Raw genomic sequence first — 22286 nt, forward strand, 5'->3', positions numbered from 1 at the left:
TCAAGAAAACTTAATTGCACAGATTATGTCTCCAATTTTTGTCCATTTTTTTTCAATCATAATTCTTATAATTATATATATCAATAGTTAATGGCATATGCTGATTTTGGCACCAGGAGTCAATTAATATAGACTCGGTAAATTACCTAAAAACATCACAAAAGTTATAATTACGAATATAAAATAGAGATGAATTTATCTTTATATTTTCTTAAATAACTCAATTTTTTCCACATGCACGAGAGGAAAAAATCCAATTTTTTTACATAATTTATTCTCTTTTAAGATACAACTTCTCTTTAAAAAAAATAATTTTTTTGCGAATTTGTACTTATTGGTAATTTTAATAAACACATAAAAAATTCTTGGGCCAATTTTTGGGCTCTCATCAGCCGGACCTAAAAATGGAGCCTTGGTTCACATTGGACCAAGAGATGGGGAAACTATTTCGCTCCATGAGCGTTTCTCATCTGAACCCAAACTATGGTTGAGTGTGAAGCAAGATCTGGGTGTGAAAGAAATATTTATCCAATGGTGAAAATCAAGACTCAAGAGAGAGATTCTGCACCCCCGCACATTGGGTTTGACAGTATGTATACCCCCACTCAAAGAGGAGGGAGGGGAGGGTAATAAGTGAGACTAAAAGAGGCTCCAAATTCCAAGCTCCCCAAATTGTCTTCACCTTCAGACCTCTTCCCCACAAATCAAACACACAGAAACCCTGTCTGGCGACATAACAATCGCCAAAGTAAATTATTTAGAAGAAGATGAAAACATTCATTCCCTTGTGGCTCACAAGCACGTTGGTCCCTGGCCTGGCAGGTACAAAAGGGCAAAAGATAAAGAGAATACAGAAGGCCATCTTATCAAATATTTTTCAACCATCACAACATTTGTCTACAGTACTAAAACAGTTTCTTTTCTGGTACAATCATCTGTGCTGATCATGATCTAGGATCCATCGACTAGCTAGCTAGAGTCCCTAAATTATGTTTTTTATATTACAAGGTTGCATGGCATTGCAAAGATGATATTCAGCATCCGCGATGTGTACCTCCCATCCCCCGCCCCACGTGATTGATGAACAAAAAAGTCTACACAGATTTAATTAAGGCATGAAATGATACAGTCTCATGGGGTACTGTATGAATTGACAGCCGCCTTCAATTATTCGCAGTGTTGAATGCTTTGAAAAGCTTCTTCAGTATAAAATAATGGGTAACTCTTTAAGATTTGCATGCCTGTTTTAAGGCTGGCCTAAGTATCCCATATAGAGTTTTTTACCGCGATCAAAAGTTGTGATCATAACTGAACACGCCCTAACTAGCTAGTAGTAAAAAGCTTCGCCTAGGTAATCTCAGTGTCACGAAAACAAAAATGTTGGTGTACGTTGACAGGTCGCCTTACCAGAAGAATCCGAGTGTAATTACTTATTTCCATGGTATTCATACATGAAATGAAAGGGATGTGGTTTGTCATGTTCACGAATGCTGAACACGACAGCCTCTCATCTTTCTCTTTCACTCAACGCTATTCCTAGGCTCCACCTATTTTGTTACTCTGTGTACGTCCTTTCAAGTGGTTAAAGATGCGCCAGGTTGCTAGTTGTTACGTTCACACCTCATTCAATTCTAACCGCTCTTTTGCGTAAGCTTGATAATTTTATTGCTGCGTTAATCTTAAAAGTAGAAACATATTTAACTGAGTTTTAAGTATACATAAAAATAATTATCTCCAACATTGGAATTATTTAGTAGACTAAATATAAGATAAATTAACGATGTTTTGAAGTTTAATTGGTTTTTTTTTTCATTTTTTTATTCGAATATTCAACAGGTAGCACCATATATACAATTTATAAGCACAAACATGGGTTTCAAGGCAAAGTTTAATAGTTGAAACTTGAAAGTATTATCCTCTAAAAAAGGTTTGAAAAGGGGAATATATAAACTTTCAAGACCAAATTTTATGTAAAGGAACCAAGCCCTTTTTAACTGTAAAATTAGATAAATATTGCATCAACTCAAGGGTAAGCAAACAGGTGTTTTTAACTGATAAAAAACACACAAAGGACACCCCACGTATATATGCTTGATTGCAAACTTGCTATGACTCTTTTCTTTCTTCCAGCCCAGAGATGCCCAAGCTTTTCCCACTGTGAGAAAAGTTTGGATTCTCGCCATTCTTTAGAAAATTGTAGTTTGAGAGAAAATGCAACATCTTCACAGATAAGTACAATTTACAAAGCAATTTGTTTATACATAAAATATGCCAGGGCACTCTCCATGCACATGCTGTGCTCCTTACAAAATACAGATCCAAGGAACAATTTCTGCCTTCAACAGATAATGTCAGAGAGTGAAATAACATAAAGGGTTTATTTTACTGTCCTTGCAGTTTGCATCTTTCTCTCAATTTCCATGTACATCCAGATCAAAACTGGCTGCAGCCATTACAGTATCACTTCCATATATATATATCATGATCCAACTCCTAGTATGACCCCTTTTTAACTTTTAAAAGAATGACATGCGGTAAAAATCGAATGTAAATTCTACATTTCTCTTAATTATTTTTTGAATTAATCCACTTGAGATTCAAAAAATGACCCTAGCCTCAAGTTGTGAGATAACTAAAATGCTGTATAATATTTTGTTGATCTTTAATAACTTGTAAGTTATTATTTGTTTTAAATCATTTGAGCCTCACAGTCGTATTTACAAAAGATAGTTTATAGGTGAAAAATAATATGAACATTTAAATATCTAGTTTTACTCTTACACACTTTCGATGTGAAATTTACTGTTTCTCTCTGAAACTGTGAGGATAGACTTGATGAAATTGTTAATCACATTAATTGCAGGAGTCTAAGCAATGGTGATGACCAATTTGGCATTTGACCAAATGGGTAGTTTAGATCCACCAAAATCCATATTTTAATATTTGGATCTGATAATAAAGACTATAGATACTATGGTCATAGACAGTGTTCAAAGAAAAATCAAGATTTTGATTGCAACATGCTCCCTTCTGATGTCTTTTTTATTAATTATTAATTATTTAAACCAATATAGAAGTGTATATGACAGACATCCAAAACCTCTTCTGTTTTTTTTTTTTTTCCCACTGATCTCTAGCCTTAAAAAACAAATTGTGCAGAAGGGTTGTTTCTTCTGCTGCAATGGCTTTGTATCCGGATCTGCTCTGTCCAAAATTATTGCAGATGGACATTTCCTCTATTTTTTGTTCTTTATTTACATGGGAACAAACCCTCTTCTATGGATCACTCATGAATAAATCTATGTACCAACCGAAGAAAATAGGTAAACAATTGATATAGAGAAAAAAAAAATACTGGTGAGCCATATGAATCAATTTAATAAGTGATATGATAATTTTAATGATTTAATAAAATATTATAATTACTTGACAAAACCTTAAAAGAAAGATACATACATCAATTATTAAATAAAATGTTTTAATTTTTTTACTCAAACCCGTGATGGATAATAATTTTACCATCCAAATTTAATTACAATATATCTTAATCATACTTGATCGAATTTTATTAAACAAGGTATTCAATAATAAGATAATCATTAACATATCTAAACAAAAAAAAAATCTGATTTTTTAAATAAGAAAGAATCAAAATTCAAATTGACTTTGAATCTCATATTTTCTAAGAAGAGATTCCCTAACAACTCTTTAATCAAATGTGAATGCTATTATTATTTTCTTCTTCTTTTTTATGAGACTAATTGTTATCTTTCTCTAATATTTTTGCTAATGAGAATTTTCTTACATCGTCACTTGATTGGATGGGACCCTAGCATTGACATGTGTTTTTTTTTTTTAAGAAGTACATAAAGAGCATGGCAGTCAATAATAATAATAATAATAGAAAAAAGGACTAGCAATAGGGGGTTAATAATTTTGTGATTTTAATGGGGTTGATCCAAATCAAAGAACAATGATGACTACCAATTGTAATCCTAAAGCTTATAATTAATTACGATGTGACTTTCGTTTCATTTGGCCAATAAATGTGGCTTTCTTTGGATCAAATGTTAACCACCACTCAAATATTACTCCAAGTCTCAACTACTCCCAGTAGCAGGTTCAATTTCCAATCCTATTAATCCTCAACAAATTTCTTTATTATGTTCAGAATTTTCAGATTATGAAGTTCATGTTTGTACAAAATAAGAAATTTATTCATATCTTTTATCTATTTTATAACATATAAAAGTTAAAATATAAAACGAATTATCATCTTATTATATGTTTTTTGAAAAAATATTTTACACGAGTGAAATTAAGTGATAATTTTTGTAATGTGAATGGTAAAATTATGTTTGAAATAAAATATGAACGACAAAATTACTGTACAATGCGTATGATTTAAGTTGATCTATTTTACGTTGGCGGTAAAGTTTTATCAATCATTTTGTTGTGTGGATCAGAATTTATCTCTTTGATGGTACAAAACAGACAGTTATTTTCTCACTGTATCTGACTTACTTCACCAGACAGAATGACAGTTAAAAGAAAGGTAAACCTGCAAATCTCCCCTGACCAAAGGTGACATTAAATTTTTTTTTAAAAAAATCAACCAAGTTACTAACAAAAAGGGAAACACGACAGCCAGGGAACGTTTTTAACTGGTACTACTCCTTCAGAACAATTTGCACTAATAAAGGAGAAAAAAATTAAATTAAAAAAAGAAACGAAAAAGAAAGGAAAAGACCCAGACTTTCTCTCTCTCTCTCTCTCTGCTGTGTGTCTATTTATCACTCTTTCTTTCTTTTTCTCTGAACTCTTTCTGATACCTCTGTTTCTGTGTGTCTGCATTGGGTAGCTTTCATTTGGGTTTCTTTCTCATACACTGAATTTTAAGGTAATACTAGTGCTACTCTTGTTTTAGTTTCTTCCTTGGGTTTTGTTTTTTTTTTAAATTTGTATTTCTTTTTTTAAGAATATTATTGACAGTTAAGAAAAAGACACTTGTTTTTCTTTGCCCTAGATTCTGTTAAAATCCTTATAGTGAGCTGATCTCTGTACACTTTCTCAATTTTCTTTTCTCTTATCACATTTCCATTGAATAGTAGTGTAATACTCTCATTCATCTTCTCTTATTCTATATTTATTTGTATTCAAGATCTGATTTTTGTTCACTCAATGTTCATTCTGGGATTTGGGTTTTTTACTTTGATACTTGGAAAACAGAAAGGCAAAAGCTTTTTACTTTGTTTTGAAGTGTGAGCTTGCTTTGGAGCATTACTACATATTCTGAGTTTTAAGTGTCTTGGGGCAAAATTGGGTTTAATGTTGAAGAGTTAAAAAAGAGGTGATGCTGCTTCTTGGGCTGCGAAGAAGGTGGGTTTGGGGTTACTAACAAGGAGAGGGAGTTCTTCGGCATTTGCATTTTCAGCAAAGGTAACTTCTTTTTCTTTGTAAAGGTATCACTTTGACAGCTAAATTTTGCTTCTTCTGGAAGCTATGGAATTGGATTATATTTGGTTTATGCATCAGCTGTATAGTTTTCATATCTAGGAATCGCCTAAAATTATCCCTTTCTTTATAATAAAGAAAAAATTTATTTTCACCTCCTTATTGATATTGAAATCATAGGGTTTTGGAGTGCATAAATGAAATTGAACATTTTGTATACTACAATAGAATGAGCTTACTGAAGAAGGCAAATTGGAGGATAAGTTGGAATCAACATTTTGTGTTCTATATATCAATATTTGGCTGGCTTTCATCTACCGATCCAGTGTTCATTTAGTTGAATGTTTGTTTGTCTGATTCTGCAGGAGACCGAGGAGCTAGCTAAAGTGGCTTTTGTTGGTAATGTCAAAGTCTCCTTCCCCTGAACCACGAGATTGTGGACCCTCATCTTCTTCGAAGCCTAGGTGAGTTAATGTGGGTCGTGAGTTTAGAAGAATATTTGAATGAAAACAATAAATAAGTATAACAAGCAAATTGCAGATATAATCTCTATAGTCTTAATCAACTGAAAGATCAGGTAGTCAGTTTCTCAATTATTCTGGCAATTCTAAGTGTTTTGGGTTCTATCGTTTGTTCTGATTCTGTTAATGCTAATTATGGACAAATGAATCTGCTGTTTAAATCCAGGGAATCATATGGAACCACTGGAGTGGGCGATCCCGATGATACAGTGGCTACAGTTGCTCGTTTTATTGAGCAACTGCATGCCAACATGTCTTCACCAAGTGAGAAAGAAATTATCACAACCCGTGTGTTGGGCATTGCCAGAGCAAGAAAGGAGGCAAGAACACTTATTGGTTCTCATGGCCAAGCAATGCCATTGTTTATATCCATTCTCAGGAGTGGCACCCTTGTAGCGAAACTCAATGTTGCTGCAACTCTGACTGCATTATGCAAAGATGAGGACTTACGGCTGAAGGTGCTTCTAGGTGGATGCATTCCGCCATTACTCTCGCTTTTGAAGTCTGAATCAACTGAGGCCAGGAAAGCAGCAGCAGAGGCAATATTTGAAGTTTCCTCTGGTGGTCTTTCAGATGATCATGTTGGTATGAAAATATTTGTTACAGAAGATGTAGTACCAACTTTATGGGAAAAACTCAGTCCAAAGAACAAGCAGGACAAAGTGGTAGAAGGGTTTGTTACTGGAGCTTTGAGGAACCTTTGTGGTGAGAAGGATGGCTACTGGAGAGCAACACTTAAGGCTGGAGGAGTAGATATCATTGTGCGTCTTCTCTCTTCTGATAATGATGCTGCTCAATCCAATGCAGCTTCCCTCTTGGCCCGATTGATGCTGGCATTCAGTGATAGCATCCCAAAAGTTATAGATTCTGGAGCTGTCAAAGCCTTGCTTCAGCTTTTAGGGCAGAATAATGATACTTCGGTCCGTTCCAGTGCTGCAGATGCTTTGGAAGCTCTTTCTTCAAAGTCAAGCGCAGCAAAGAAGGCAGTTGTGGATGCAAATGGTGTTCCTATTCTCATTGGGGCTGTTGTTGCTCCTTCTAAAGAGTGCATGCAAGGAGAGCATGCCCAAGCTCTACAGGGCCATGCAATAAGTGCTTTAGCAAATATTTGTGGAGGGATGTCTGATTTGATATTGTATCTTGGGGAACTATCACAATCTTCTCGCTTAGCTGCACCAGTTGCTGATATAGTTGGGGCACTTGCTTATGCTCTAATGGTGTTTGAGCAGATTTCTGGTCTTGATGAGGAACCGTTTGATGTACCACAGATAGAGGATGTATTAGTAATGTTGCTCAAGCCTCGTGATAATAAGCTAGTCCAGGATCGTGTCCTTGAGGCCATGGCAAGCTTGTATGGTAACACCTACCTCTCAAGATGGCTCAATCATGCAGAAGCAAAAAGGGTGCTTATTGGACTCATAACAATGGCTGCTGCTGATGTCCAGGAGCAGCTAATACTTTCTTTAACCAGCTTATGCTGTGACGAAGTTGGTGTTTGGGAAGCTATTGGCAATCGAGAAGGTATTCAGTTACTCATATCACTGTTGGGCTTATCCAGTGAACAGCACCAAGAGTATTCAGTACACTTGCTGGCCATCTTGACTGATCAGGTTGATGACAGCAAGTGGGCCATTACTGCTGCTGGTGGGATTCCTCCACTGGTGCAGTTACTGGAGATGGGATCCCAGAAGGCAAGGGAGGATGCAGCACATATTTTATGGAATTTATGCTGTCACAGTGAAGACATTCGTGCCTGTGTTGAAAGTGCAGGTGCAGTACCAGCATTCTTATGGCTTTTAAGAAGTGGTGGACCAAAAGGGCAAGAAGCTTCAGCTAAGGCTCTTTCAAAGCTTGTCCGAACAGCTGATTCTGCCACTATTAATCAGTTATTAGCTTTACTCCTGGGAGATACTCCAAGCTCAAAGGCCCATATAATTAGAGTTTTGGGCCATGTACTCATAATGGCACCACATGAGGATCTTGTGCATAAGGGATCTGCAGCTAACAAAGGACTGAAATCTCTTGTCCAGGTTCTCAACTCCTCTAATGAAGAAACTCAAGAGTATGCAGCTTCTGTCCTAGCTGATCTATTTAGCACAAGACTAGATATATGTGATAGTCTTGCTACTGATGAAATTGTGCATCCTTGCATGAAGCTTTTGACTAGCAAGACTCAAGTTGTTGCAACACAATCAGCTCGAGCGTTGGGTGCTCTCTCTCGCCCAACCAAGTCCAAAACTGCTAGTAAGATGGCTTACATTGCAGCAGCAGATGTCAAGCCTCTAATTAAATTAGCAAAAACTTCTCTTATTGGTGCTGCTGAAACTGCTGTTGCTGCCTTGGCCAATCTTCTCTCTGATTCCCATATTGCTGCAGAAGCACTGGCTGAAGATGTTGTTTCCGCTTTGACAAGAGTGCTGGGGGATGGAACTTCAGAAGGTAAAAAGAATGCATCAAGGGCTCTTCATCAATTACTCAAGCATTTTCCAGTTGGTGACATACTCATAGGAAATTCTCAGTGCCGTTTTGCTGTTCTTGCGCTTGTCGATTCCTTAAATGCAATGGATATGGACACCACTGATGCTGCAGATGCTTTAGAAGTAGTTGCGCTCTTGTCTAGAACAAAAAAGGGTGTGAATTTAACTTATCCACCATGGTCTGCGCTTGCTGAGGCTCCATCAAGCTTAGAGCCTCTTGTGCATTGCCTTACTGAGGGGCCTCCTCCACTGCAAGATAAGTCCATCGAAATTTTGTCTAGGCTTTGTGGGGAACAACCAGTTGTTCTCAGTGATTTGTTGGTTGCAAGATCAAGATCTATTGGTTCACTAGCCAAGAGAACAATAAATTCTGCCAGTTTGGAAGTCAGAGTTGGAGGGGCCGCACTTCTTACATGTGCTGCAAAAGAACATAAACAGCAGTCATTGGATGCCCTTGATCAGTCTGGGTACTTAAAACCGCTAATAGAAGCTTTAGTGGATATGGCAAAGAGGAATTTAAGATGTACCTCTCTAGAAATTGAGGTCAGAGCCCCAAGGGATTTTGATAGAAATGCATTCCAGGAAGGTGAGGAGTTTGATGTTCCAGATTCTGCTACTATATTGGGTGGAACTGTTGCTTTGTGGTTATTGTCAATACTGTCTTCCTGTCTTTCAAAAAACAAAATTACCATAATGGAAGCTGGTGGACTTGAGGTTCTTTCTGACAAGCTTGCAAGTTATGCTTCCAATCCTCAGGTATGTCTCTCTCTCTCTCTCTTTAGTGAATGGTGGAACAACCTCGACGTTTGCCCCACTGTATTACTTTCTCTTTAGTGAATGGTGGAACGACCTCTACTTTTGCCCCACTGTATTACTTTACTCTTTCTCTCTCTCTCTGTATCTATTCATGACAAAAGCAGAACCCACTTCTCTGCAAAAGATGCTGAACAACCTCTTTTTTGGCTCTTTTACATTCTTTGCTATAGCATGAGCACTATTTCACCTTTGGGAGCTATTTTCATGATTGATTTTAGAAAATGACTTCCAGGATGAACATATTGGTGCTTTAGCATAACTGTGAGATATTGGTCTTGGTAATTTAGACATTATTTGGTCAATCATTAGAGGAACAGTGTGAGATATGTTAAATCTAGGTTAGTTTCCCTTTTCGATTTTCAGGTCATGCTCCTTAACGTTGTACTGGCATATAACTACTCTCAGAGTGTGCAAAGTATCTGCAAGCTTAAATACTTGCACTACCTTTAGATAGGTTTCTGGTTGTATTCTACCCTTGTTGCATGCTGTAAAGATTTCTTTAAGAGGAGCTTATCGAATTGTTGCTTTATGTCTTATATACAAAGATGAAGCATATTTGCGCTAGTGAAATATGCCACGACTGTAGATGCATAGAACTAAACTGGCAAAGGTATCTTCTGCTTGTTAATTACAGAGAACGAGAAAAAGTGAGGAAGAATATAATGTTGACTTGACTGTGGAGTAGAAGTGGGAACATGTGTTTTCAACAGATAAAATATAATATTAATTTATATATATTCTTGCAATTGCTGCTTAATTTTTTTTTTGTTGATATGATATACCATCATACATATTGGTACATAAGATTGCTTGCTGAAGATTTTGATGGCCAAGCTGAGTGCTGTATTTATTTACAGGCAGAATTTGAGGATACGGAAGGTATATGGATTAGTGCTTTGCTTCTGGCTATTTTGTTCCAAGATGCCAATCTTGTTCTGTCGCCTGCAACCATGCGCATAATACCTTCACTTGCTCTTCTGCTGAGATCTGAAGAAGTCATTGACAGATATTTTGCTGCTCAGGCAATGGCTAGTCTAGTTTGTAATGGTAGTAAGGGTATAAATCTTGTCATTGCAAATTCAGGTGCTGTTGCTGGGTTGATAACATTGATTGGCTATATGGAATCAGATATGCCCAATCTAGTTGCTTTGTCCAAAGAATTTTCTTTGGTACAAAATCCTGGTCAAGTTGTTCTAGAACATCTTTTTGAAATTGAAGATGTGAGAGTTGGCTCTACTGCACGGAAATCTATTCCTCTTTTAGTGGATCTCTTGAGACCAATACCAGATAGGCCTGGAGCCCCTCCAATTGCTGTTCAACTCTTAACCCGCATTGCTGAGGGAAGTGATACCAATAAATTAATCATGGGTGAAGCTGGTGCTCTTGATGCTTTAACAAAGTATCTGTCTTTGAGCCCTCAAGACTCAACAGAGGCTGATATATGTGAATTACTCAGAATATTATTTGGCAATCAGGATCTTATTCGATATGAAGCATCGCTTAGCTCCTTGAATCAACTTATAGCTGTGCTGCGCCTGGGTTCAAAAAATGCTAGATTCAGCTCTGCAAGGGCTCTCTATCAACTTTTTGATGCTGAAAATGTTAGAGATTCTGAATTAGCAAGGCAGGCTGTACAACCATTGGTTGACATGCTTTGTGCTGCCTCAGAGAGTGAGCAAGAGGCTGCTCTTGTTGCCTTGATCAAATTAACTACAGGAAATACTTCAAAAGCAGCTATAATGACTGATGTGGAAGGAAACCCACTTGAGAGTCTATACAAAATCTTATCTTCTTCTTCATCTTTGGAATTGAAAAGAAATGCTGCACAACTTTGTTTTGTACTCTTTGGAAATACTAAATTTAGGGCAAACCCTATAGCCTCTGAATGCATACAGCCCCTAATTTCTCTTATGCAGTCTAATACTAGTACAGCTGTGGAGTCTGGAGTTTGTGCTTTTGAAAGATTGTTAGATGATGAGCAGCAGGTGGAGCTTGCTTCAGCATATGACATCATTGATCTCCTCATTGGCTTGATATCTGAGAGAAATCATGAGCTTATTGAGGCCAGCGTATGTGCACTCATAAAGTTGGGGAAAGACCGCACACCATGCAAATTAGACATGGTCAAAGCTGGTGTTATTGATAATTGTCTTGAGGTACTCCCTGTTGTGTCCAGTTCATTATGCTCCTCAATTGCAGAATTGTTCCGCATTTTAACAAATAGTAATGCTATTGCTAGAAGTTCAGATGCCGCAAAAATGGTAGAGCCTCTTTTCATGGTTTTACTTCGTCCAGATTTTAGCTTATGGGGACAGCACAGTGCCTTGCAAACCCTTGTAAATATCTTGGAGAAGCCACAAAGCCTTGCAACTCTGAAATTGACTCCCAGTCAAGTCATTGAGCCTCTGATTTCATTTCTGGAATCACCTTCTCAAGCTATCCAGCAGCTTGGAACAGAATTATTGACTCATCTACTTGCACAGGAACATTTTCAGCAAGATATCACGACGAAAAATGCAGTGGTGCCACTGGTGCAGCTTGCTGGAATTGGAATATTGAATCTGCAGCAAACAGCAATTAAAGCTTTGGAAAAGATCTCTGCAAGTTGGCCGAAGGCTGTTGCTGATGCTGGAGGTATTTTTGAGCTTGCAAAGGTCATCATTCAAGATGATCCTCAGCCTCCTCATGTGCTTTGGGAATCAGCTGCTTTGGTTCTCTCCAATGTTCTGCATTTCAATGCTGAGTACTATTTTAAAGTCCCTTTAATAGTTCTGGTCAAAATGCTGCACTCCACACTAGAAAGCACTATTACTGTGGCTCTTAATGCCTTAATTGTCCATGAAAGGAGTGACGCTTCAAGTGTTGAACAGATGACTGAAGCTGGAGCTATAGATGCATTGTTGGATCTACTAAGATCTCATCAGTGTGAAGAAGCTTCTGGAAGATTGCTTGAAGCTTTATTTAACAATGTTAGGGTACGGGAGATGAAGATTTCTAAGTATGCCATTGCACCCTTAGCACAGTATTTGTTAGACCCACAGACGAGATCAGAGTCTGGCAGGCTTCTTGCAGCTTTAGCTCTTGGAGACCTCTCCCAGCATGAAGGACATGCTAGAGCCAGTGATTCTGTTTCTGCATGTCGTGCACTTGTAAGCTTGCTTGAGGATCAGCCAACAGAAGACATGAAAATGGTGGCAATTTGTGCATTGCAGAACTTTGTAATGCGGAGTAGAACTAATAGGCGAGCTGTTGCTGAAGCAGGTGGCATATTAGTAATTCAGGAACTTCTACTATCTCCCAATGCAGAAGTTGCTGCGCAGGCAGCATTGCTGATCAAATTCTTATTTTCTAATCACACACTTCAAGAATATGTATCAAACGAGCTCATCAGGTCATTGACAGGTGATATAAAACTGCAACAGTTTGATTCGCTCTTTTTTACAATTTGTTGGTTTCAGTTCAGAGTATGTAGATGCAATGCTAAATTGTTTCTTTTGTTAATTGAAAAATTAATGTTAGTAAGAGAAAGAAAAAGGAGGAACATTCTACATATTTGCTTGAAACTTAGCTCAATTCATTTGTCTGAAGTTCATGTTCGCATGATATGACTTCCATTTTACACTACAAGAACTTCTAGCCAACAAAACACCCAGCTTAGGCTTTTCACTTTTCTCTTGGTTTCCTGTCTCACTTTCTTTTGGTTCTCACTCAACATTGCATTTTAATATTGAAATGTGTAATCACTTTGTTATGCAGCTGCACTAGAGAGAGAATTGTGGTCCACTGCAACTATTAATGAAGAAGTGTTGAGAACATTAAATGTGATATTCACCAACTTCCCTAAGCTCCATATATCTGAAGCAGCTACCTTGTGTATTCCCCATCTCATAGGAGCACTAAAGTCTGGGAGCGAGGGTGCGCAAGAATCTGTATTGGATACCCTGTGCTTGTTAAAACATTCTTGGTCAACCATGCCAATAGATATTGCAAAATCTCAGTCCATGATTGCTGCTGAAGCAATTCCTATTTTGCAAATGCTGATGAAAACCTGTCCTCCAAGTTTCCATGAGAGGGCAGACGGTCTATTGCACTGCTTACCAGGATGTTTGACTGTTACCATCAAGCGTGGAAACAACCTAAAGCAAGCTATGGGAGCCACAAATGCATTTTGCCGATTGACAATAGGCAATGGTCCTCCCCGGCAAACCAAGGTAACAGTTCTATTCAAAGGTCATTGGAAAAGAAACTATTTGTATCCTACCTGTAGATTGGTCTTAAGCCATATGAAATGTTACTTGCTCTTTATTCTTGGAAGGTCTCCATATCTTAGCCTTTTTCTTTTCTGGTTTATTTATGGTGATGCATTTTGCATTGATTGCCCTTTGCCAGGGTATAGAAAATGGAGGCTTTAGAATGTTATCATTTCTTGTTTTATTTGATGGCTCCTGAATTTGCCACTTTATAAGGCATTTACGGTATGCATGACTTCATTGCCTTGTTGCAATTTTCGAGTTCCTCTTTGTTAAAAAACTTTGAAGTCTGCAGGTCTAGATTTATCAAGAAACTCAGGGCTTAGCATTTCATTTATTCATCGAAAGTTTTTTCTAAATTATTTATTCAGATAAAGAATTTATTAGCAAGTCGAGAATTTCATTCTTTCTTAAAAACTTTCTGGTCTGCACCGTGATTCTGTATCAGACACTTCTTATGTGATGGAAAAATAAAGTTTTACATTTGTATCCTTGCTGATTATCTATCATTTGATTACTATCAATGTCCGCACTATAACACGAGTGATTTTGTACCATGATTAGGTTGTGAGCCACAGTACTTCTCCAGAGTGGAAAGAAGGCTTTACATGGGCTTTTGATGTGCCCCCAAAGGGACAAAAACTCCATATAATTTGCAAAAGCAAGAATACTTTTGGGAAGGTAATAACATTTCCAATTTTATGCTGAATCCATGGTCTAGTTGTTGCAATACTCCATGCAGTGCTACTTGTTGCTTAAATGAGCAAGTTTTCTTTTTGTAGTGGGAAAAATGCTAATAGTTATACTATTTCATTTCTCTGTCACAAATGGTATTACTTTCTGATTTCTGATCGAGATGTTCGCTTTTTCAGACAACTCTAGGAAGAATGACTATTCAAATTGACAAAGTTGTGTCAGAGGGAGTATACAGTGGTTTGTTCAGCCTTAATCATGATAGCAACAAAGATGGGTCTGCAAGAACACTTGAGATCGAGATTATCTGGTCGAACAGGATATCAAACGATGATAGCATGTAAAGGGTAAAAGATTATATCTCTACAAGCAACCACAATGAAATTTACAGAAGACAGATGATAATAATATTATCAGGTACACGAGGAGTTTTGGTGTGCTTGTGTAAGTATTATATAAATATGTATCTTTCGAAGGTCCAGTTTTGATAGTAAATGCTTAAGATGTAAAGTGTAAAATGTTTACTGATGTGAGGAGATGAAAAAGAGAATCAGAGAGGTTTCCCTCCAGTGTCGGGGGAGCATAAAAGCTGTTTAGAAGTTTCTTGTACAGATGAGTCTCTAGGGACCAGCCAGAGGAAAATGGCATTGCAAAAATATGATGAAATTGGGCTTTTTGGCACGAAGTGCTGCCTTGTTAAATGGTGGGAAATGGCTGTATTTGTGCTCATATTTGTGTTATCTGGCTGCCTGGACTCTTGAAACACCAACAATCCACTTCTTTGGGCGCCAATTCATAGACCCAAAGACCATAATTTCTTGCTTTTCAAAATTATCTGGCCTTTATTTGTCTCATATCTGTCTAATCCTTTGAATTATTACACATTTGAAGTAAGAAGACATGAGAAAATTTCATTCTGATTAAGCTTCCAGTTCTCTTCTACAAGCACTAAGCCTTGTATTTGTTTACGATCCCAACCCCTAAATTCCTAATGCATGTGAAATTGAGGGAATAAGCATTACCAAAAGTCAGCCTGGTTGACCAGATGCAGCATTACTAGGCCTAAAACGTAAAACCTAAGGTTCAACTAATGATACCTTGCCCTCGCCAAAAGACAATGACGATTCAACTCAATATGCATCCTTTAATCATGAAGGTACTTGCGGGGATAGGCATATGCAAAGTGCCAACTATGTTATCTAGTATTTGATTATACAGAGAGACCGATGAATGGAATCGCCAACCACCCTAAGTTTTTACTCCAGGCAATAAGATAGCAAAATATTCACATGCATCAACTAATCCCCCATAACATGGAGTAAAATAATCCCAATCCGGTAGTATGCACTTGTAGTTAACTAATGGCAGCTCCGACATGCAAGTGGTCGAGACTAGGAAGAACTTGAACTGAGATGAGAAAATCCCTAATACATACAGGGAAGGTTAGCTTAACTTTTAACAACTATCTTCAGCCTTTACGATCTCAAAACTACATTCTTTAGGTATTCAGGACTCACAGACTACATAAGCAAACCCTTTACATTTGTCAGGCCAAAATCATATAAGGAGAACATCTTTGAGATCCTGCATGAATGCAAGGAGAAGAAACAAGCCCAAGCTTGACAAACAGCTACTTTGCTGCGGCAACCAGTGCAGATCTAGCTCGTGTGAAAGTAGCAATGAGTGATCCAAGCTGCAATTTATCATTGCACCCAAAACTCAAATGATACCTGCAAATGGTAAATATACCAGTTGATGTAATTGAAAACCACTAAACTTGTGTACATGAATAACTTCAACCACTCTGTTCATTAATCAGCAAGTCCATCAATATCCAAAAGCCAAAATGGCAGATGCTTCCTTCTTTAGTTTCTATTATAATATCGATAGAGAATACAAACACAAGTTTTAGCTTTCATTCCTTACTATTAGTTGTTACAGTCTTTATAATAAGGACTTATCAAAATGCCAATAGCTACTATCTGATACCTTCCACACCCTATTGTTTCTTCTCACATGCTGAACCATGGGCATTTCCCTTCTATGTGGGGAAAGAGCTACATTTGATTATAAAATTACAAAACCAGCCACAATGGAGTGAACTAGAATCATCCATATGCAAATATTAAAACACATACAGACCTATAACAGTCATTTTCTTCATGATTTCAAAACAAAGCCAATAGCATTTTCTTACAGAGGTTCCATATCATCTACTAGTCAATTATTCTTCAATCTATTATCTAATAATCAAAGTATTATTTATATTTATGTTGATAAGCAAAATTCTTTCAACATTCTGGCCCCACTTAAAACAGCCAACACCCAACAAATAGCCTGAGTATGAGAAAGGGGAGATCTCAAACAATAATAACAAGATGACGTAATGGCTTTAAATAAAAAATCTTATTTCCACTAAGCATACTCTAATTTAAAGTCCAAATCAAGAAATTCATAATACTTGGATAAAATAGTCTTATTTATTAAATAAATGCTGAAAAGTGAAAACATGGTGCTTATTGTAGCCAAATAGCCTTGACCATACTTTTCATCTTCACTATTTTTTTTTCTTCGTTATATGATATATTCATATTTTTACATCTCAATACCTCAGTTTCATTTTATCACTAGCCTCAACTAAAATGAAACAACAGTTTTTTTCTACCAATCATTCATCTGTATCTGTTTGTGTGGTGTGCGCGCCCGCGCACGTGTGTGTGTGTGTGCGAGAGAGAGAGAGAGAGAGCAGCAGATGTACTTACTCTATGTCAGCCAAGTCATTAATTAATTGAACTCGAACATCTGAGGGCATCTTAATCTTGAAAACAAACCTGTTCAAAAAGAGTAGTGGATGACTATCAAGCATTAAAAGCTCCAAGAGTGACCAATAAAAATTATAACGGACATGGCACTTACATTGTCACTTCCCTTACAATATCGACCAAGGCCAATCCTTTCCTTGTCTTGATTTCAGATATCCCTACAGAGAGTTAATTACAGAATAAAACAGATGGTTTTCAAAAGAACAAAAACTACATCTACAGACTAGAATTGTAGTGATTGTATAACAAACTGAAGAATTGGGATGAATACGTTTAAGACTCTCAGCAAATGATTCATTCAGAAGCCAGTAAGATATTTGCTCAATGTCTTTAGGCAACGGATTTCCAGTACAGAGATAAACGGCTTCTTCTGTAATCTGCTGAGAAGCCATGTGTGTTGACTGCATATAGCAAAATATATATATATATATTAACAATGCCACTCTTGCACATTTGTAAATAACACCAAAAAATCAACAACTCCATAGGTAATTAGGCATCTTCATCTCCCAAATCCCCCCTCAACAAGGACAATGAAGTACATTCTATGCATTAAAAAGAGTTGATATCATCTTAAAACACAAACACATGACCTGACATATTAAGTATAACTTAGATGAGACTTCAACCCTCCAAATAACAATGAAAGATCATATAATAATGTAGCATGACTTTCTTCTGCAACAAAGTCAAGAAAAGATCCCACCATCAAGCCAAATTCAAGAGGAAAGCGTGTGCACTTTTTATAAACAAAATTTCTAAAATATGCTCAGAATTCTTTAAGCAACATTGAATATACCATCTGTCTAGCCCATTCTAGTTCTTGCCAAAATCCCAGACTGCCCAATCATGATATGTGCAGATCATATATCATCTTTTGTTTTTCTTTCAATAAGAAATTTCAACTAAATCTCTTTTCTATTTCCGTTCTCTTTACCAACAAAATGTTAAGCATCTCCACCCTCCCCTCCTTTTCTGTGACGATCCTGACAACCAAGCATAATGACTTTGCAGCATTAAGTACAATTAACCAATATTAGGAATGAATAGTATTTTCAAAGATTTAGAACATCAATACCAGCCTGTTGTTTTTCTAACTAGAATTCTAAAACAAGTACTATTATCACACACACCAATGTACACAAAAGCAATACACGAGTAGGGGATCTAAAAACCTGCAAAATGTTTAAAGCCTTTCTCATATCACCATTGCTAAGCCGTACAAGTGCTGCCAAGCCACTATCAGGTACATCAAGCCTGGTCCAAAGAGGCAAAAAGGTTAATAACATTCAGGTGTAAGATTCAAAGTCACAGTCCAAAAAGAAAAGGTAAAGCCACATGACAAATACCAAGGAATTAATTTTTCACTTTTTCACAATTCTAATACAAGGTTGAAAATGATTCGAGCCAAGCTAGGCTTTAAAACTTTCAACTAAGCTGATTGCATATATAAGCAAGTTTGAGACAGGCCTGAAATCACAAGCTCCAGTTTAACTAGTGGCAAATTTGTAAAATCTGCAGGTTGGTTTTTGTAGGCTAATTTTATTTACAAGCCCACTCAAATATTAGCAATTCAGAACAAAGAACCAATCTAAAAGTTTTAGAATGTTAGTAGTTTGAAACCAAAAAATAAAAAACAGAGAAAGAATTCTATTTATAGGCTGACAAGTCAACAGACTGAGCACAAAAGAGTGACAAAAGGAAACAGAATACATGCCTTTCAGCCTCTATAACATGTTTAAGTCGCTCAGTGACATGAATAGGATCAAGAGGTGCAAATCGGAACCGAGTACATCTGGACTGTAGTGCCGGAATGATCTTGTTGACATGATTACAGATCAGCGCAAACCTAGTGTTCTTTGTGTATTTCTCGATAACTGCACACAATCATCGAAAATATAGGCATAAAAAAGATAATAATAACTTGTCAAAGAGATAAAGCTTGTCAGGAACAATTTATACCTCTACGCAAGGCAAATTGTGCATCCTTTGTCATAGCATCTGCCTCATCAAGTAAAATCAACTTTACTGATGACTTTGCCCTGTGAAAACCTCCACGTTAACCATCAATAAGTTACCTTTGCAAAGAATTTATTGAGGCCAAAATTTTATGGCACACACAGTCATAAACATATAAATGACTGCACAACGCCGTACCAAAATCCAAAACACAAGAAAAAAAAAATCAATCCTAGTGACACCCCACTTCCCCCAGCCTTTGGCACACACTCAATCACTCTAAAACTCTATACCAAAATCAAAACACAGACAATCATGAAAGAGGTAATCGTAACTCGCAAACACCCAAGAGCATTTTCAGCCGCAATAGAAGATAACAGCCAGACTGAAACAACAACTACAACAAATTTATGCAGTGCCAAATTCTGAACTGATACACTGGCAGTAGTTGTCACACTGATGCATTATATAAGCAATAATGGAGAAAAATTAATTGTGCACAACAAAAAGAATTTTACCCAAATGAGAAGCTTTGAGTGCTAGCAAAATCTTGAATCTGTTGCCTAACAACCTCAATTCCCCTTTCATCTGAAGCATTCAGCTCAAGAATCATATTATGATACTGCGCTCCGTAAAGCTTCCGTGCCACAGCCAGAATAGTGGATGTTTTGCCCGTACCGGGAGGACCATACAACAGAAGATGCGGCAATCTGTTCTCGCTCGTAAGCCTGTCAACTAATTATTCCAAATTCAAAAAATAGAAAAAAAATGAGTACATAATTTGTTACTATAAGATATCGAGGACAATAACACAACAAATCCAATTTCCTTGAATTTAGCAGCCAAGAGAATGATTTTATTAATCTAAAATTAATTGCTAATTTACAATTAACAATTAAAATGAAAGAGCCAAACGAAAAGTTTGAAATCTCGAATTATATTTGCTCCTCTATTTCCTGGAGTTCCTTTCCTTTTTACCCCTATAATTTCAGTGAAACAGAGTAAAAAAATACAAGCAATTATGGGGAAACATATTTACTTATCCAATAAAATGGGGGAAATATATTTTAAAAAACCTAGGATGGAGAGAGGAAGGAATTACTGGTGTCGACAATGTCGCGGTGAGCGGCGACGTCGGCGAGGGATTGAGGGCGGTACTTCTCAACCCAGGGAGTGGCTTTGGTATCGGTAGTTGTGACGACATTTTTGCCCTTGCTTAGCTTTCGAGAGTGGTTTTCTTTCTGGTTATTGTCGTCTTCGTCGATGTCCATCAGCGAAACTACCTCCGCCATTGTCGTCGAGTTTTTCTCCTTCTCTTTTATTTTGCTGCGATCGTGGTCGTTCGATCCCCGCCGTTCACTACGGCTAACGAGTGTGAGAAGAACCGAAGCTGTTCTTTGTCATTTTTGACGAGTGTAAAGGCGCCAACCCTGTTTTCGAAGCGCGCTTCTTTTTGCTGTACGGTACTACGGTTCGTCCGGTTCTTTTTTTTATTATTATTTTCTTTTGTTTCAAGTTCTAACAAAATAGTAGGGTAAAAGATTCGTTTTAAAGAAATCAATTTACTTTTGTTGAATGAATAATCTTGTATAAATAGAAATATGATTGCATATCATATTATATAAATTGTAATAAAAGGGGTTTTAATTATTTAAATCCACTTATAAAATTAAAAGAAAATCACTACAAATATATACATAATAATTCATTTTATAATTATAATCTATCATATTCGAGCAATTTCTTGACAATTGAATAATTCAGAATTAATATCCTCAAGTCCAAAACTAATCTGTTCCCGTTAAACAAAACAAGCACTTTTTATATTAATTTATTACCCAAAAGTCTAAAAATATTTAACATGTTGAAGATAAAAAAAATAAATATGAATTTTTCCTTAAATTTTTTTAATTTAAAGTTACCACTTATAAAAAGTAGCTTTTCTTATTTTAATAAATAAATAAAATTCTAATAATTAAATATGATTAAATTTCATATTTCATTGTACAATACATATTACATATCAAACGGTATATTTTTTATATTTGATTGAAGATTATATAATTTTTTATTAATATATTATCTTATAATTCATAAGGAGTACAAAATATTCAAATGATGCAAAAGAGATATATATTTTATTTTATTTTTTTGGTATCAATCTGTTTATAAATGTCATCATCCTAAAGTGTTTGTTTTGTTGAGAATATTTGTTGTTTGGTTTTGCCATAGAAACAATAATTGAATGTTTATTGGATGGAATATGATCTGAGTCATAGAAAATGGCAGTTTGTCTTGACATGCTTTATCGGTTATAAAACATGTCATTCTGCATGTGATTTTAAGCCTGCTTATAACTTATTGCATCAATGCAACTTGGTTCCAATACCCAAAAAGCCAAATATAATTTTATAAATTAATGTCAATAATGAATCATGGAGAATTGTGTTTCAATAATAATACTATAATATTTGTTTGTTTTAAGTTTTTTTTTATGTATATAATTTTAAACTACATAATAATAATAATAGTGAAAGGTAATAAATAGGTTGTACAACCAAGAGTAATATTATATAATTATTTATCGACTAATCTTTTATGATTTAGACTTCTCTTTCAAAATCTACGAGATATATTTCATACTACTTTTTTGTTAAATTTGGTATTTTAAACTTAAACATAAGCAAAGTTATGATTAATAAAATTTCATGGAATATGGGATTTGATATCTCATGTTGGTTTCTTTGTAAATGAAGAGATTCATTCAAACAAGATTCTCCCTACAAAGGGCTAATTGAATTTAATTCAAAATTAGGCATTTGATACACATTCGTCTTTTAAATATATATTCTGCAGGAAGGGAGTTCAGATGCACCAGCGAGGATGGAACGTTTGATAAGGTGGCTACCACCTAGGGCGGACTGTGTTGCTTTAAATGTTGATTGGTGGTTTTTGACATTCTTCGGGCAAAGGCAGCAGCGGGAAGCGCATCACATGATGCACAAAGTGAATGGAAGGGAGGTTTCTCACTCAAATTAGATAAGTGATCAGCGTATACATAGTAGCTTTGGAGTGCTTACGAAGGTCTAAATTTGGCATGAGCTTGTCCTAATTCGGACTTGATTGGCAATCCGTAGTCTTCTTCAACGACAGTGGGAGGTGGTTACGTGACACATCTTTGGAGAAGGTAACAAAGTAATTGATTATATGGCTAACAAGGATTTGTAGTCTAAAAGAATCCTTCTTTAGATATTAGAGATTTATTATTATATAAAGTAATGAGATTTTGTTTAT

At 36.3% G+C, this 22286-nt stretch overlaps 2 protein-coding genes across 3 annotated transcripts; one reads left to right on the forward strand and one right to left on the reverse strand.

The window, feature by feature from the left end:
- Positions 1-4724: 4724 nt before the first annotated feature.
- Positions 4725-14940, forward strand: LOC110416696 (CELLULOSE SYNTHASE INTERACTIVE 3). Of its 2 annotated transcripts, none has more exons than XM_021428744.2 (8): positions 4725-4900; positions 5230-5439; positions 5820-5918; positions 6142-9208; positions 10126-12670; positions 13025-13479; positions 14083-14199; positions 14391-14940. In XM_021428744.2, the coding sequence occupies exons 3-8, from the start codon at positions 5857-5859 to the stop codon at positions 14553-14555; spliced, it is 6411 nt and encodes a 2136-aa protein (XP_021284419.1). In that variant the 5' UTR covers positions 4725-4900; positions 5230-5439; positions 5820-5856; the 3' UTR covers positions 14556-14940. The 2 variants fall into 2 exon arrangements, with proteins under 2 accessions (XP_021284419.1, XP_021284420.1); XM_021428745.2 differs by having other exon boundaries at positions 5338-5439.
- Positions 14941-15455: 515 nt separating this feature from the next.
- On the reverse strand, positions 15456-20410 carry LOC110416895 (replication factor C subunit 3). Its single transcript, XM_021429024.1, has 9 exons — positions 20095-20410; positions 19511-19727; positions 18996-19075; positions 18751-18910; positions 18209-18290; positions 17305-17434; positions 17128-17191; positions 16974-17042; positions 15456-15941 (listed from the first exon to the last, which is right to left on the reverse strand). The coding sequence occupies exons 1-9, from the start codon at positions 20282-20284 to the stop codon at positions 15842-15844; spliced, it is 1092 nt and encodes a 363-aa protein (XP_021284699.1). The 5' UTR covers positions 20285-20410; the 3' UTR covers positions 15456-15841.
- Positions 20411-22286: the final 1876 nt, after the last annotated feature.

The sequence above is a fragment of the Theobroma umbraticum genome, unplaced genomic scaffold (genome assembly GCF_002168275.2).
Source record: "Theobroma umbraticum cultivar Fairchild unplaced genomic scaffold, ASM216827v3 scaffold_51.0, whole genome shotgun sequence".
In the NCBI taxonomy this organism is placed as follows: Eukaryota; Viridiplantae; Streptophyta; class Magnoliopsida; order Malvales; family Malvaceae; genus Theobroma; species Theobroma umbraticum.

Bases quoted from the DNA above. Each gene is read 5' to 3' on its own strand.
- LOC110416696 (XM_021428744.2), top strand. From the start codon at position 5,857: ATGTCAAAGTCTCCTTCCCCTGAACCACGAGATTGTGGACCCTCATCT. The intron at 9,209-10,125 runs GTATGTCTCTCT...ATTTATTTACAG, and splicing joins GTTATGCTTCCAATCCTCAG to GCAGAATTTGAGGATACGGA. The intron at 13,480-14,082 runs GTAACAGTTCTA...TACCATGATTAG, and splicing joins GTCCTCCCCGGCAAACCAAG to GTTGTGAGCCACAGTACTTC.
- LOC110416895 (XM_021429024.1), bottom strand. From the start codon at position 20,284: ATGGCGGAGGTAGTTTCGCTGATGGACATCGACGAAGACGACAATAAC. The intron at 19,076-19,510 runs GTAAAATTCTTT...AGGTTTTCACAG, and splicing joins ACTCAAAGCTTCTCATTTGG to GGCAAAGTCATCAGTAAAGT. The intron at 17,043-17,127 runs GTAAGTGCCATG...CTTTTTGAACAG, and splicing joins ATTGTAAGGGAAGTGACAAT to GTTTGTTTTCAAGATTAAGA.